Below are 15,328 nucleotides of genomic sequence, written 5' to 3'. Positions count from 1 at the left end.
CTGACAAACCTAAAAGAAACGCAACACCATTTTCTTCTATGTGCCTCACAGATGTTGGTTTTATGGTACTGAAACCATCAATCATGATGCACCAAGTGGAGCTAAAACTGGCCTGCTACATTGCCTGGCACTCAGTGGTTAGTTCCATGAATCACCTCGGGGAACTTGTTGGATCAGCTTTGGAGAGAGCTGTAAGTCTGCATCACACAAAATGCACAGCATTAATAAACAATCATATTGCTCCCTGCATGTTCTCTGATCTCATCAAAGACATTGGTGAGTCTCAGTATTCACTAATGATAGCACAAACATTGCTGCAGTAAAGCAGCTTTGCATTGTATTGTGCTACTTCAGCTCCTCTTTAAACAAAATTGTGTCTACATTTTTAGGACTAATCATTTTGGAAAGTGAAACAGCAGAAGCAATTGCTACAGCACTGATTCAGTTTCTTGCCAGTGTTGGTCTGGATTTCAGCAAGTGTATTGGGATTGGGACTGACAGCTGTAGCATCATGGTCAGGAAGGAATATTCCGTCTACATACATCTCCTCCAAAGGCATGAGAATCTTAGGCTGATCAAATGTGTATGTCACGCAGTCCAGGTGTGTGCCAGTAAAGCTGTAGAAACTCTGCCATGCAATCTAGAGCTTTTAGTCTCCCATTCCTAAAGCTGGTTTTCTCACAGGCCTCTGAGACACCGTGAATATGCAAAGATAAATCATGGTAACAAGCCACTGAAGTTCGTTCAGCTATCAGCCACTAGATGGCTCTCCATTTATGATTGTTGTGTACACAGACTAGATCAGCGTTTTTCAAAGTTTGGGTTATGACCCAGTACTGGGTCACGGCATATAAGGCACTGGGTCGCTCTGGTCAGCACTGCTGACTGGGACATTAAAAGTCCCATCGGCAGTGCTGCCTAGCTAAGACAGGCTAGTGCCTACCTGTACCGACACCACACTGCACCCCAGAAGCGGCCGGCAGCAAGTCCAGCTTCTAGGCAAGGGGGCCATGGGGCTCTGCGTGTTGCCCCTGCCCTGAGCATCGGCTCTGCACTCTCAGGGTCAGTGTCTGCAGGTGAGACCTCACAGAGCTGCTTGTGCGCCTCCACCTGGGAGCCAGACCTCCTGCTGGCTGCTTCTGGCTTCAGTCTGCGGTGCGAGGACAGGTGGGAAGCCTGCCTCCACACCCCTGCTGCGCTGCTGACCAGGAGCTGTGGGAGTTAAGTCCACCCCCCAAATCCCCGCCCTAGCCCTGAGCCCCCCAAACCTCTCATCCCCAGCCCCACCCCAGAGCCTGAACCCACAGCCCTGAGCCCCTCCCATACCCCAACTCCCTGCCCCAGCCTAGAGCCCCCTCCCATATCCTGAACCCCTCATTCCTGACCCCATCCCACAGCCTTCAGCCCCACACCCCAACCTTCTGCCCCAGCCCTGAGCCCCTCCCACACCTCAAACCCCTCATCTCCAGCTTCGTTGGGTCATGGGGATCAACAATTTTCTTCAGTTGGGTCCCCAGAAAAAAAGTTTGAAAACCACTGTACTAGATCATTGGGACAAGTTAAAGTTGCATTTCCAAGTGAGCAAAGATGAACAACAATGCTATGATGCAGAAGTTCTGTATCAGATGTATTGTGACCCTGCTAATAAACTGTATTAACAGTTTCTAACACCAATTCTGCAGGAATTTGCTAGAATCAATAACCTGTTCCAGCTTGAATCTGGTGGTAATTCCTTCAAAATGCTGGACTGCCTCCAGCCTTTCTTTCATACTCTTATATCAAGAGTGTCCCTTTCAGAAAGGATCCCTTTATCTGATGGCAAACTCCTTAAAGTCAATTTGTGTGACCCATGCAGCCACTTGCCACTGTGTGCTGTTAATTTTGGCATACTGTTTACTGTTGCTTTAGGAGATGCAAAGCTTGACAATACTGTTGAAGCTAATGTAAAGAATAGATGCCAAGACTTTCTTCTTGAAGCTGCTAAACAAGTGCAGTCGAGATTTCCAGCAAATATTAATCTGTGGAAATCTAGGTTCAGTCCGTCAGCTGTTCTCTCTCAGGGAAAACCTCAACTAATGACCATCTCTATGCTGAAAATTTTCAAAGGTGACTTGGGGGCCTTGGATGCACTGTATCAAGCCATCAACTTCCAGTAATGGAAGAGCACGGATGACAAAAACGCAGAGCAGTTCTGGGTGGAAGTATACAAATTTCAAGCCAGTAGTGGTGAATAGTGCTTTAAAGAGCTAGCCCTGTTTGCACTTTCCCTATTCGCCATGCCTCTGAGTAATGGTGATGTGGAACAAGTGTTCTCTCAGATGAACAATGTGAAGTCCAAGCACCGGACCAGGATAGATCACCAGACTCTGAGCAGTTTACTGCATGTCCGCTATGGATTAAGAAGACTGGGAATTTGTTGTAAGGATTTTGTCTCACACAGAGAGAAGCTTCAATGGTTCAACAGGGGAATGTACCATACTGAGGCTACCAAGACCACAGAGGATGGGGAGAGCAAGGATGACCTTTTTTTGTTCTAGTTCTGGTTTTTGCTGCACACAACATTTAGTTACACATTAAAAATATGAAAATACTACATTTGTGTGTACTTACATTATTACTAAAAAAAAATGGAATTCCACTCCCTGTGGAAAGGGCTGGGCTTGTTTTTGGCTAATTTGGAAAGACAGCTCAATTTTTTATTCTTGTGATTCTTGGCAATGTTTCCTTTGAGTGTGCCTATTGACCTGTTGGCTTCAATGCACAATTCCCCTTAATGCTGAGAGAAGATGCCCATGCCCAGGGGATGTGGGGCCCCCAGGAGGCAGGGTCTGGGGCAGGGGGCTGCAGTGCAACCAGTTGATCGCTGGGACCCAGGAGCGAAGGCTGGGGTCACTCAGTCCCGGCAGCAGGAAGTCAATCTCACTCCCTGCAGTGACTGTGGGATGCTGTGGGGAGGCCACTTTTCTTGCAAGATCCCTGAGTCCCGTGGGCTGTTGCTGGGGACCCTGAAGCCCTGGCTGCTGCTGGGAGAGGTGAATCTCAAGCAGTAACGTTCCCGCTGCTTCAGTGCAGAGACCCCAGCCTGGCCAGGACACCCCTTCCTGGGCCTCAGCCCCTGCTCCCAGGGAGGGCACCACTTAGAGAGAAGGTAAGAGAGACCTTTCCAGTCCCCCACCCCTGAGCGGTGTCTCCCTGGCTGCAGGGGGAGGGTTTGCCTGGCTTGGCTGGCTGCTCCCAGCTGAGCTGGTTGCAATTCCTTGCCCTGTGCCCAGGAAAGCTGCCGCCAGCTCCCATTCTTTGCAGGGCGTGTGAAGTCAGCCTGCACGATCCATCCCACACGCTAATCGACCCATGCACCCTCCACCACCACACACCCACTGTCCCCCACCAGTACATCGTTTCACTCATACACAAATACACCCATCTCCCTCCCCAACCCATCCACACATCCACCACCTCCACATTCGCCCATCCAACCTCCTCACACATTGACATATTTACCCAGCTCCACACATACACCCATAGACCCTCGCCCACCTATCCACCTTCCCTCACTCATACACCCATCTGCCAATCCAACTCCTCCACCCATCCACTCCTCCACCCATTTACCCTCCCCAATTCATACAACCATCACCCTCCCTCACCCATCCCCCAATACACCTTTGCCCACACATACAGCCACATATCCTCCTCCACCCATTACATTCATCCACCTTCGCCATACATCCACCCATCCACCTAGTCCCCACCATTCACCCGCCTCAATACACATACACCCTGCCCCAACCATCATCAACCACCCACCCCCACATCCCAATACACATTCTTCACCAATCCACCCATCCCCATACACTCTTCTCCATGAATACACCCGCCCCCACCCATCCACCACCCATCCACCCTCCCTCATTATCCCATCAGTCCCCATCAACACTCTTCCACTAGTCCTGCCATTCCCCCTTCCCCAACCAACCACCCTGCTCCATACACCATCCCTGTTGCATGTACCTTCCCCTTCCACCCATCAATCCCCATCCACCCTATCAAACCTATCCACTCTTCCACCCAGCTACCCTTTTCCACCATCCAACCAAAGATCCTCATCCATCCATGCACCAATATTCTCTCCCACAACCATACACCCTCCCCTACCCATACACTGTCCATCACCTATTTCACATCTCCTCCCACCCATACACCCGCACCCATCCACTCATACACCAATAAATGCATCCAAACATACACCCACATACACCAATCTACCCACCCACCAATCCATGCTCCCCCTACCTCTGACCAATCCACCAACTCCCAACGCAACCATCCATCCATCCGTCCTCTTAGTTACCTATGCACACTCCCCACCCCCACCCAGCCACCCTCACCCAGCACCAATATCCATCCACCCATGCACACTCTGCTACCCATCCACCTATGCACCCATCCACCTTTCCCAGGTGTAAACCCATAACCCATAACCCCTCCCCCACCCATCCACTCATATCCATCCACCCTCCCCACTAATCCCCCAAATCACCCTTCCCCATCAATCCACCCAAACACTCCCCCACCCTTACCCTCATACTCAGATTTTCCAGCAACTTTGTCATCCTAAACTATCAGTTGTGCTTGGTTGAAGTGAAGAATTTTGATGAGAGATCACTCCTGAATTGTCAGGAGAGATTCCTAATTGCTTTGCAACATAGGTTCGCTGAGGACTTTTTGGCCCTCAATAGTTGCTTGGTTGCAATGAAGAACTTTCACGAACCAATATCCACTGAAATGTCAGGAGAGTATCTTAATGCTTTGCAATGAAGATTGAGAGCTTTTCAAATAGGTGGTCAACAGAAAATGATTGCTTGGTTGCAATGAAGAACTTTGATGACACACATTGTCTGAATTGTCAGGAGAGATTCCTAATTGCTTTGCAATGAGTTCTCTTATAACAGTGGTTCCCAAACATTAACAACCTGTGAACCCCTTTCACTAAAATGTCAATTCTTGCGAACCCCCTCCTAAAAATGAATATTTCCAAGGGTTTTCTCCTTTACTTGAGTATAAATTATAAAAGCAGTGATCTTGGAAATATAAAATTTGTTTTTATGACATGCTTATTTCACACTATTAATTATTATTCATCATTATAGTACTTTTATTATGTTATGAAAACGGCAACACTCTTCCAAGATCTCACTTTCGTAGCTTGTATCACTTTGAATAAGCCTGTTATAAGACAAGGCTCCTATGTTTCATCTAGGGGTATCAGATGTGAAACAGCATGAAGGTATTTAAGAAGCCAACTCAAATTGTTCCTCCTGCATAAGCATTCAGGTCCTGAGCAGTACAGGTAAACAACACACATTACAACAAAGCTTAAACTTGTTCTTCATAATAATTTAAAAAATGATACTAGCTGCCTATTTAATTTTAAAAACAGCAAAAAACTATCCACCTCCCTTTCAATTTTTTATAAGGAGTCATGATTTTAAATCTCCTCAGTGTGATAGATATGCTTGATTTGATCTGCTTAGCTCTTGGAAGTCCAGGGACTCTGGGTTGCTGGCCCCATGCTGCCCAGGGTTCCTAGGGACAGCTCTGTCCGCCATTAGGGAATTTTTTCCCGATAACCCCCTGTAACATTTTGCGATCCCCCAGGGGTTCATGAACTCCAGTTTGGGAGCCACTATCTTAGAACTTTGCCGCCCTGAAGGTTCAGCAGGGATTTCTTTTTTGTTTTTAATGAAGAATTTTCATGAATCGATCACATCTGTATTGTCAGGAAAGACGGCTAAGTAATTTCCAATGATGAACATATGAGAAATTTGTCCCCTGACAATCAGGAGTGACTCGTGGCTTGCTTATAATGAAGCATTTTTATGAACTGGTGGTGAAGGGATGAATGGAAATATGGCTGGATGGGCGGATGAAGGTGTAAGATGAAAGTGGAGAACGTGTATTGGTGGATGAGGGAAGCAGCCTTCTACTCAGAAAAGGTATTGTGACATCAGCCAACAGAAACATGAGACTATTGCTTCTTGTCTCATCTCTTGCTGTAAAAGCCTGTTCCATAGCTGAGCAATAACATTGAAATGTTCAAAAGTAGCTTCTAATTTTGAGTGTCTCCATTTCTGGGTTCCCCTGTAAGATGCCTTGAGCCTTATTTTCAGAAATGTGCAGCAGCATCCATCGCTCCCATTGGAATTATGGATGTTTCATATTTTTGAAAATCATGTCCAAGATGGGTATCTCAGATGAGACCCTCAGAATTAAAAAATGTATCCTTCAACTTCCCAACACTTTCACCCTGTTTCTATTTGTCTCTCTTAAAAATGCTATGATCAAATGTATTCCATAATAGCAATGCTTTTATTAAGCTCCTTACATTTGTATCACAATGCATCCTAGGATGGGGAAATACACAGTATGTTGCAGGGAATAAATATATTTATTGCTGAAAATGTAGGAATATATTTCATATAACATCATAACAGAAGAGTGATAATTCATTTTATAAAAACTATACATAAAGTCATTTAAGTGTAAAAATACCAGTTCATTATACTGTTTATTATAACATGCATGGCTCAATTCTGCCTGGAGTCAGTGAGATTACAGAGATTGTAAATTAATGGAGGATTTGGCCCGCTGCATTAATAAAGACACAATGATTATTCACAGAATAATCAAGATAAAACCTCTCCAGCTCTGGATAAAGCTGGCAGGACGTACACTGACTAACTGAAAACCAGAATGGCAGCTGAGTTTGTTGCACAGCTGAAAGATCTATCAGAGCACCTTCTTTTGGGTGCGTTCATTTTTGGATGCTCAATCTGAGACAGTTTGTGCCCGATTTTCAGAGGTACTGAGCTTCCCATAGCTTCATATGAGTTCCCTTGGAGTTGTAGGTGCTCAGCACCTTTGAAGGCATCTCAAGATGCTCCCCCTGCCCCGCCAGATTAGAGAACATTCTTGGTATTTTTGGCCTGTATGTCCAAAGAGGTTCTGATAAATAACAGCTGTTTCACCTCAGGTCATTGTCTGTCATAAGAACAAAATTCTTTATAAAATATTCTCAAGTGTTTGTATTAGAAATGGGCCAAAACCAGCCACAAATGTGGAGTAAGTTTGGATCCAGAATTTTGTTACTGGGTTCTAAATCTAGATAAGCTGCCTGGATTTAACATCCTCTTCCTCCCCAAGTCTGGATCCTGTTCAGACTTTAGCAGCTTGGGTCCAGCTTTAGCTTGGCTAGCTTACTTTATTTACACCTTTGGCTCTGCACTTGGGCAGAAATACTGGCAGATCCTGTCCTCCAGAGAGTTCTAACCCAGTTTTGTAGAACCAATAGGTTCCTGATAGCCCAGATGAGCAGAGGAAATTCACTTAAGGTTTTGGAGAGTTATTCAAACTCTGAATCTTTTGAAGTTTGCCTGTTAGTTTCTGAGAGTGTCCTAGGGTTCCAGATATATGTGAAGTTGGGGCTTTAGTTAGCAGTAACTTGCGTCTGTGGACTTTGTTTGCTAAACAGCTCAGCTATCTAATTCCAATTTAGCAGATAGAATTCCCTTCCCCCAATAGGCAAAGACTAGTTTTCACTCCATGTGGGAGAGTCTTTGGATTCTGAGCTTGTAGCAAAAAAGAAATGTGGGTTTATAGCACATGCACAGAGATGCTGCTCTAGTCATGGCTTCAATGGGACATTTTTAACCATGGTTTGTGTCCTCTGAATCTGTTAAAGGTGGGCAATGGATGAGTGGCAACAGTGCAGCCTCCAAACAGCTGGGCATAGCCTTAAAGCTATCTAGTAGATAACAGAGGACAGGCCTATAGACCTTAGCTGGAAAAAGAACTACCCTGGCTTGTAATAGAGACTTAAAACTTTCCTTTCCATCCCCAATCTCCCCATTATTCTAACTTTCCCAGCAGAGGGAGCCCCAATCCAGTACTTGATCCACAGGCATAGGTTTAAGTTCATTTGTCTTTTTTGCCTCTTAAATGCTATGGCACATGGTGATGCACAGGCAGCCAAACAGACCAGGAGCCTTCACCCAACATGGCCATAACCTTTAAAAACAGGATCCTGCATTTGGCTCCTAATAAAGTGGCCTGGCTTTCCAAAATCCTGAGTACCCAGTGAAACCAAGGACCTGGGTGGGCAGCTCACTCAGCACTTTTAAAAATCAGGCCACTTATTAGGTGCTGAACGGTTGAAGGCCCCAGTGTCCTGCAATAATCTCTGCATGGCTGTAACCCTCTGTCTGCGTGGGGACCCACTGAGGTCAGTGAAGCTCCAGACTGGCAAAGGGGGTCACACGCACAAGATTGGCACCTAACCTTGTACTTACAAATCCAGCTTTAGAAAATCTTGGTTGGTGGCTTTGATTGAGTTGGCCATTGCATGGGACCTCAGTAAAACTCCCCAGCCAGTCACTGCTGGTGGAGACACCTTCAAAATGTGCAGACTTGTTAGTAATACCCACAAGTGGAGATACAAAAAAACCCTTAAGTCTTGCACTGCTGCCCACACCCAGCACTGTCTACTACATGTAGTCTCCCAATCTTTGTTTTTCCTTAAAGCACTGGTGTTCTATGAGGGTCTAGCCTATTTCTGCTGCATAAAGCCCAGGAAATCAATAATACTTCACAAGCAGGAGGACTTAAGGTAGCTTGTTTATGAAATTGTATCAAACCTGCTTGATTATTATTGCTGAGATGGTAACTATATTCCTGGTATATAGCATTGTTTTAAGTTCACTTTTACATTCATGTCAAGAGTAAACTCTAGTACAGCTGAGCACCCCGCCCTTCAGCAAATCTTTCTTTTACCTCTCCTCCCTCCCTGGCACCTTGATGCTGATCCTGCTGTAGAGCATAGTCTGCACAATGTAGCCTCGCGGTTTTCAATTTCATGTCCAACAGCGCCCCAGCTCATTTACCTCTGAAACAAGAATGTAGGCTGTGGAATGAAACAGCTCATGGGGGAGAACAGAAAGGGAGGCACTCTTCTCCCTTACAGTCAATTGCTTTTCCATCACAGACCTAGAGGATGGGGTGAATCTGTTTTTATTCAGATTTGAATACGGGGATGCTCTCAAGTGCTGAGGGATGGGGTGGATTCTCCATCACTTGGAATCTTTCAAGCAAGACTGGATGTGACTCTAAAATATACACTCTAGTTCAATGGCAAGTTAGTGCGTTTAATGCAGGGATTGCTGGGTGAGTATCTCAGGCCTGAGCTGTACAGGAGGGCAGACAATATGGTCAGAATGTTCATAGAATCATAGAAGATTAGGGTTGGAAGAGACCTCAGGAGGTTATCTAGTCCAACCCCTGCTCAAAGCAGGACCAATCCCAACTAAATCTTCCCAGCCAGGGCTTTGTCAAGCTGGGCCTTAAAAACCTCTAAGGATGGAGATTACACCACATTCCTAGGTAACCCATTCCAGTGCTTCACCACCCTCCTAGTGAAACAGTTTTTCCTAATATCCAACCTAGACCTCCCCAACTGCAACTTGAGACCATTGCTCCTTGTTCTGTCATCTGCCACCACTGAGAACAGCCGAGCTCCATCTTCTTTGGAACCCCCCTTCAGGTACTTGAAGGCTGCTATCAAATCCCACCTCACTCTTCTCCTCTGCAGACTAAATAAGCCCACTTCCCTCAGCCTCTCCTCATAAGTCATGTGCCCCAGCCCCCTAATCATTTTTGTTGCCCTCCGATGGACTCCTTCCAATTTGTCCACATCCTTTCTGTAGTGGGGGGACCAAAATTGGACACAATACTCCAGATGTGGCCTCACCAGTGCTGAATAGAAGGGAATAATCACTTCCCTTGATCTGCTGGCAATGCTCCTACTAATGAAGCCCAATATGCAGTTAGCCTTGGCAACAAGGGCACACTGTTGACTCATATTCAGGTGCTCATCCACTGTAATCCCCAAGTTCTTTTCTGCAGAACTGCCACTTAGCCAGTCGGTCCCCAGCCTGTAGCTGTGCATGGGCTCTGCACTTGCCCTTGTTGAACATCATCAGATTTCTTTTAGCCCAATCTTTCAATTTGTCTAGGTCACTCTGGACCCTATCCCTACCCTCCAGCGACTCTACTTCTCCCCCCAGCTTAGTGTCATACGTGAACTTGCTGAGGGTGCAATCCATCCCATCATCCAGATCATTAATGAAGATGTTGAACAAAACCGGCCCCATGACAGACCCCCTGGGGCAACTAGACATTGATCACTACCTGTTGTTCCTTTTGGGCCTTAAAAATCTAGATAGTTTTACCCCAAATTAGTCTTCATTTTACAATAAATATACATGGGCCATATCCTCAGCTCTTGTAAATGACAGTAGTTCCATGGGCTTAGTTACTGGGGCTACTTACAGCAATCAGACCTTACCCAAGTCTTTGCCCATGGAAACATAGCTTGGTAATGGGATGCAAACTCACTTCTCTGCTGGAGGAAGGAAAAAGCCTCCTCCCTGATAACTCTTTTATCTTGGTCCACTGGATTCAGATGCTCAGAAAGGCCAGATGTTTTCATTCTTTGTGCTTTGTCCCAGAACAATCATGGAGTTCCTCTCCATCTTCCTCCGATCCGAAGTCTTAACATCTGGCCTAAACCAATGGGAAAATGCTATTAATGTTTATAGGACTCAGAACATGTGGTTGTGTTTTTGCACATATTACACTGGGCCTACATGCACACATCTGAGCTACATCCAGGGTGAGCTGGAGCAGGTTCCCACCGGTTCCCAAGAACCGGTTGCTAAAATTAGACCTCCGTGGAGAACCGGTTGTTAAAGGGCCAGGAGATGGACAAAGAACTCCAGTCCGCGGGCCGGACCATCCTGTTGCTCCCAGGATTCCCAGCTGGGGAGGCTGAGGCTCCCCGGGCCCCTCCCCCGCTTCTCTCCAGCTGCAGTGTGGCCAGCTGCCGGCACCAGCTGGGCAGCTCAGCTGAGCTCGGGAGTCGTCCTGCTGCCGCTTTTTGAGTGGCCTGGCAAGGTGTGTGAGGGGGGCTGCTGCAAGCTCCAGGGCTGGCCAGAGGGGAGGGGAGGGGGCAAGTGGGGCAATTGGCCCAGGCCCTGCAGGGGCCCCCAGCCCCATGAGGATGTCTCCCTGGGCTCTCCCCCGCTTCCCCCACCCTGCAGAGTCGCAGCATGGCCAGCAGCTGGGCAGCTCAGCTGAGCTCTGGGCTGCTGGCAAGGTAAGGGGGTGGGGGGCTGCGAGCTCCGGGGCCATGGGGGGGGGGCAAGTGGGCCAATTTGTCCCGGGCCCCTGGCCCCATGAGGATGTCTCCCCCAGCTCCTTCCCCACTCCCCCCCCCCGCCCTCCCCCGCAGAGCTGCAGCATGGCCATCAGCTGGGCAGCTCAGCTGAGCTCCTGACTCGTCCTGCTGCTTTGAGCTGCCGGCAAGGTTGGAGGGGGGCGGGCTGCAAGCTCCAGGGCTGTGTGTGGGGCAAATGGGGCAATTTGCCCCAGGCCCTGCAGGGGCCCCTGGCTCCACGAGTATGTCTCCCCCCCACTCCGCCCCGCCCCCACCCCCTTAAATCAGAACTTTTTATAGGGAACCGGTTGTTAAGATTTTGGCAGCTCATCACTGGCTACATCCAGATCTGTTATTTTCTCCAGCTCCAGCCTAAATTTCCAAAATACATGCTGTCAAAATATTTGTGGCAGCATCCAAAAATGGAGGCTATAAAATGTTTTTGCTTGGCCGTGAGTCCCAGCATAACAAACAGGCTGACACATCTGCAGGAAAATATGCAGTATGTCCCCACATGAGGGGTGGGGAGTGACAGGCAGAAAATATCAAATCAACCCTATTACTGGGAAGTTTCCCTTTGAAAATCCAGTTCTTTTGGTGGGCAGAAAAATGCTCTTTGGAAGGGCGAGATATATGATGTTTTGAAGATATATGATGAAGTCTTGGCTTCAGTTTTTTTGATGTGTGTACAGCCTGATTGAAGGACCCATTGAAGTCACCATAAAGATTACCACTGATTTTGCTGGGCTTTGGATCAGGCACAGTGGGCTGGTGAAAGCTCGTGGCTGAGCCAGCTGAAATTTTTTGAACTTTTTTTAAAGACTTCTTTTGAAAATGAAAATGTTCATATGTACACAGACAGAAAAATCAATAGTGAGTGGGTCATCTCCCCCCACCCACCCCCAAAGTCACAGATCAGATCCAGCTCTAGACAGGATTAGTGAGGTGTGCACCTCTAAAGGCTTGTGGGCTTGTGTCAGAAAAACTCGGATGCCCCTGAAAATAGCTAGGGAGATTCCATTGCTTTTAATTTTCATGGCTACTTCTGGGCTCTAGCCCTGAGAGAAGCTGCTCTTGCTGTATTTGTAGCTCTCCCAGAAGCAAGACGTATTGGCGATGCTGTGAGAGCCTATTCTGCCACTCTGCCTATCCTCAGTGGGCTAAGGAAGAGTAGGATAGAAAGCAGTCATGCTATGGAACCCTACTTGCCCCTGGAGTAGGGGAAGAGGTTAGGGTGACCAGATGTCCTGATTTTATAGAAACAGTCCCGATATTCAGGGCTTTGTCTTATGTAGGTGCCTATTACCCCTCATCCCCTGTCCCATATTTAACATTTGCTATCTGGTCACCCTAGAAGAAGGACTATTCAGATCAAATCATAGACTACTCCTAATGGCTTTACAGTGTTATATGGTGATGGGGGCAGATACAGTGCTCAGATACCATGGTGATGGGGGCAGTAAAAATATCAAGGCAGATTCCCGGCCCAGCTTTCCACACCTAAGATTGGATTCTACCCATAATTTTGGAAGAAGCACCAATGTTTAGCTATTTGTCTGGAGCAAATATTTGACTGTGTGAAGTTCACATGACTTTAGAACATCTTAAATCCAATAAACCAGCCAAAGAGAAAGGGATTAGGAAGGATCTCGTCACTCCTTTGCTGAGGACCAGACCCAGGTCTGTGCACCACTTGAGTTCCCTAGTGATGGATAGGCTATATGCACAGGGGTGAATTTCGCCCTATGTGAGTAAAGAATCAGTATGAGAACTGCAAATACAAAAATCAGTCTGTTTTGGACATTATGAGGCACAGAACATTGCTCGTGGCCAGGGGTTTGCCTTGGCAGGAGCCCATCTCTTGCTATGTAAAGCAACGGGTTCCTTTTCTAATAGGAGAATTCTTTTGCAGTTGTGAAAACACCTCAGAGCAGATCATTCATCATAACCAGAATGGGCCCATGAAAGGGGATTTGCTTTGACCTAGGTGGAAAAACAAAAACAAAAGTGACTTTCCCTATTTGCCTGAATAACTCAAGTGGGACTAAGTGTAAAAAGCTACCAGTTTTCACTTCCCTGGGAGCTATCTGTTAGTAGAGGAAATTAAGGTCTACCTTACTTCAATTCAATATCACAGGGGACTTGACCCTATTTCAGATGCTGGAGAAGTTAGGACAGGGGTAGGCAACCTATGGCGCGGGTGCCGAAGGCGGCACGCGAGCTGGTTTTCAGCGGCACTTGCATTGCCCAGCTCCTGGCCACTGGTTCGGGGGGCTCTATATTTTAATTTAATTTTAAATGAAGCTTCTTAAACATTTTAAAAACCTTATTTACTTTACATACAACAATAGTTTAGTTATATATTATAGACTTATAGAAAGAGACCTTCTAAAAACATTAAAATGTATTACTGGCACGCGAAACCTTAAATTAGAGTGAATAAATGAAGACTCAGCACACCACTTCTGAAAGGTTGCCGACCCCTGAGTTAGGATAAGTGAAGATTAGATCATCACAGTTTCGCTGTATTTACAAATGGGATAAAGGTCTAATGCTTCATTTCCTATAGCTGTGGTCCCAGTGGAGACTGGGCTGGGGCCAAACCCCGGGCATTTGTAAAAGAGCCATGGTCCCCAGATTTTAAAAATATAAAAAGACTTTGTTGTTCATAAACATTAGTCAGGCATAAACCCTGCTCTTCCACCAGGAGAGGGTGCTCTGCCTTTGCCACTGAATCTAGCCTAGCCATCTCTTCTTGCTGTGCCATGTCACTGCCTCCATCGGTGGCTGCAGGAAGTGAATCCCCAAAGAGCGCAGGAGAGCTGTGTGAGTATGGTGAGGAGAAGTGGGGGTGAAGGACTGAGAGTGGATGGGGAGCTGAAAATGGGGAGGAAAGGGGTCGACAGTGGGCTTGGAGTAGGGAGAGGGATTTAATGGAAGGAACAGGAGTGGAAAATCAACATATTTCTGGTGCTTCCCAGTTCTATCCAGATGAGACGTACTGTCTGTTCTTGAGGTATCCCAGCATTTCCACTGGGTCCCAGCTGGGACCGGTAAGTGCATCAGTGATAAAACAATTGTATAAAGAGCTATGGGACCCAGTCCCCAGCTGCTCCCATTGCCTTCTGATGTACACCAGCATAATTCTTATTTATGGAGCACTGGTGATACTCTCAGCACTGCACAGACCAGGGCAAAGACCAGGTAGGATCTTACGGTCAGAAAGAGACAGATGTAGCCAGAACTCTTTTGAACCCTAACTGCAGTTTGGGTCCAATTCAAGCTTGGAGTGAAGGTTCAGGATGGGTTGTGTTTTCTCCCTGGCTGATTAGCCCATGCCACATACTTTAGCTGAAGCTGTTTGATTTCTTCCTGCTTTGTATTTGTTTTGGTTTCCCAAACAATAGCAGGAAACTTGCCTGTTGTGTGGATTTGGTCCCACGCTAAGTTTTTTCCAGCTGGGAAAGCCATTCTGTGACCCATCAGAGGATTTTCCAGCTGTAATTACATGGATCCTAATTCAAATATGTCTTCATAATGTAGGTGCACCCTACCTCCCAGAACGCTGGAACATTCCTGAGTTGAACAGCTGTTCTGCCAGCTGAAAATTGAAAATAGCCTGCATTCTTTGCAGCAATTGCTGTCAATACTACTGAGTCCCCAGCTGAAAAAACACGGGAAGGTTGCACAGTGCCATGAAATCCTCCCGCTCTTGTGAGTAAGATATCCAGGCTTTTCCTGTTACCCAGTAATATACACAAAGCAACAGAGATTCATTGGAACAGATGAGAGAGCTTGGAAAACTAAAGGATCATCCATGCAGGGGATGACTGGTAGTGGTGTCATAGGCCTGGTCTACACTAGTTGGTTATTTCGGAATTAGCCGAGTTAATTCGAAAAAAAAAAATTATTCCATCCACACGACTAAACTGTTTTTTTCAATTTAAAGGGCTATTTAATCCGATTTCTGTACTCCACCTCAGCAAGCGGAGTAGCACTTAAATCGAGATCACAATCCTGGGTTAAAGGTATTGTGGATGCAATTCGATGTTATTGGCC

General features: G+C 46.6%; 1 protein-coding gene across 5 annotated transcripts in view; it reads right to left on the bottom strand.

Annotated features, from left to right (window-relative positions):
• Positions 1-6,817: 6,817 nt before the first annotated feature.
• LOC120369299 overlaps positions 6,818-15,328 on the bottom strand; it is a 79,588-nt gene continuing 71,077 nt past the window's right edge. For 3 of the 5 annotated variants that reach the window (XM_039482455.1, XM_039482454.1, XM_039482453.1), the window contains exon 8: positions 10,088-10,617. In XM_039482455.1, coding sequence (XP_039338389.1) covers positions 10,521-10,617 — 97 coding nt within the window. In that variant the 3' untranslated portion in view covers positions 10,088-10,520. Of the gene's footprint in view, positions 8,942-10,087; positions 10,618-15,328 lie in introns of those variants that run through there. The other 2 variants (XR_005583045.1, XM_039482456.1) reach the window with 2 other exon arrangements.

The sequence above is a fragment of the Mauremys reevesii genome, linkage group 7, assembly GCF_016161935.1.
Source record: "Mauremys reevesii isolate NIE-2019 linkage group 7, ASM1616193v1, whole genome shotgun sequence".
Taxonomy (NCBI): Eukaryota; Metazoa; Chordata; order Testudines; family Geoemydidae; genus Mauremys; species Mauremys reevesii.
The sequence above is the reverse complement of the archived record's forward strand: the minus strand, read 5'-3'. Positions and strand labels throughout refer to the sequence as shown.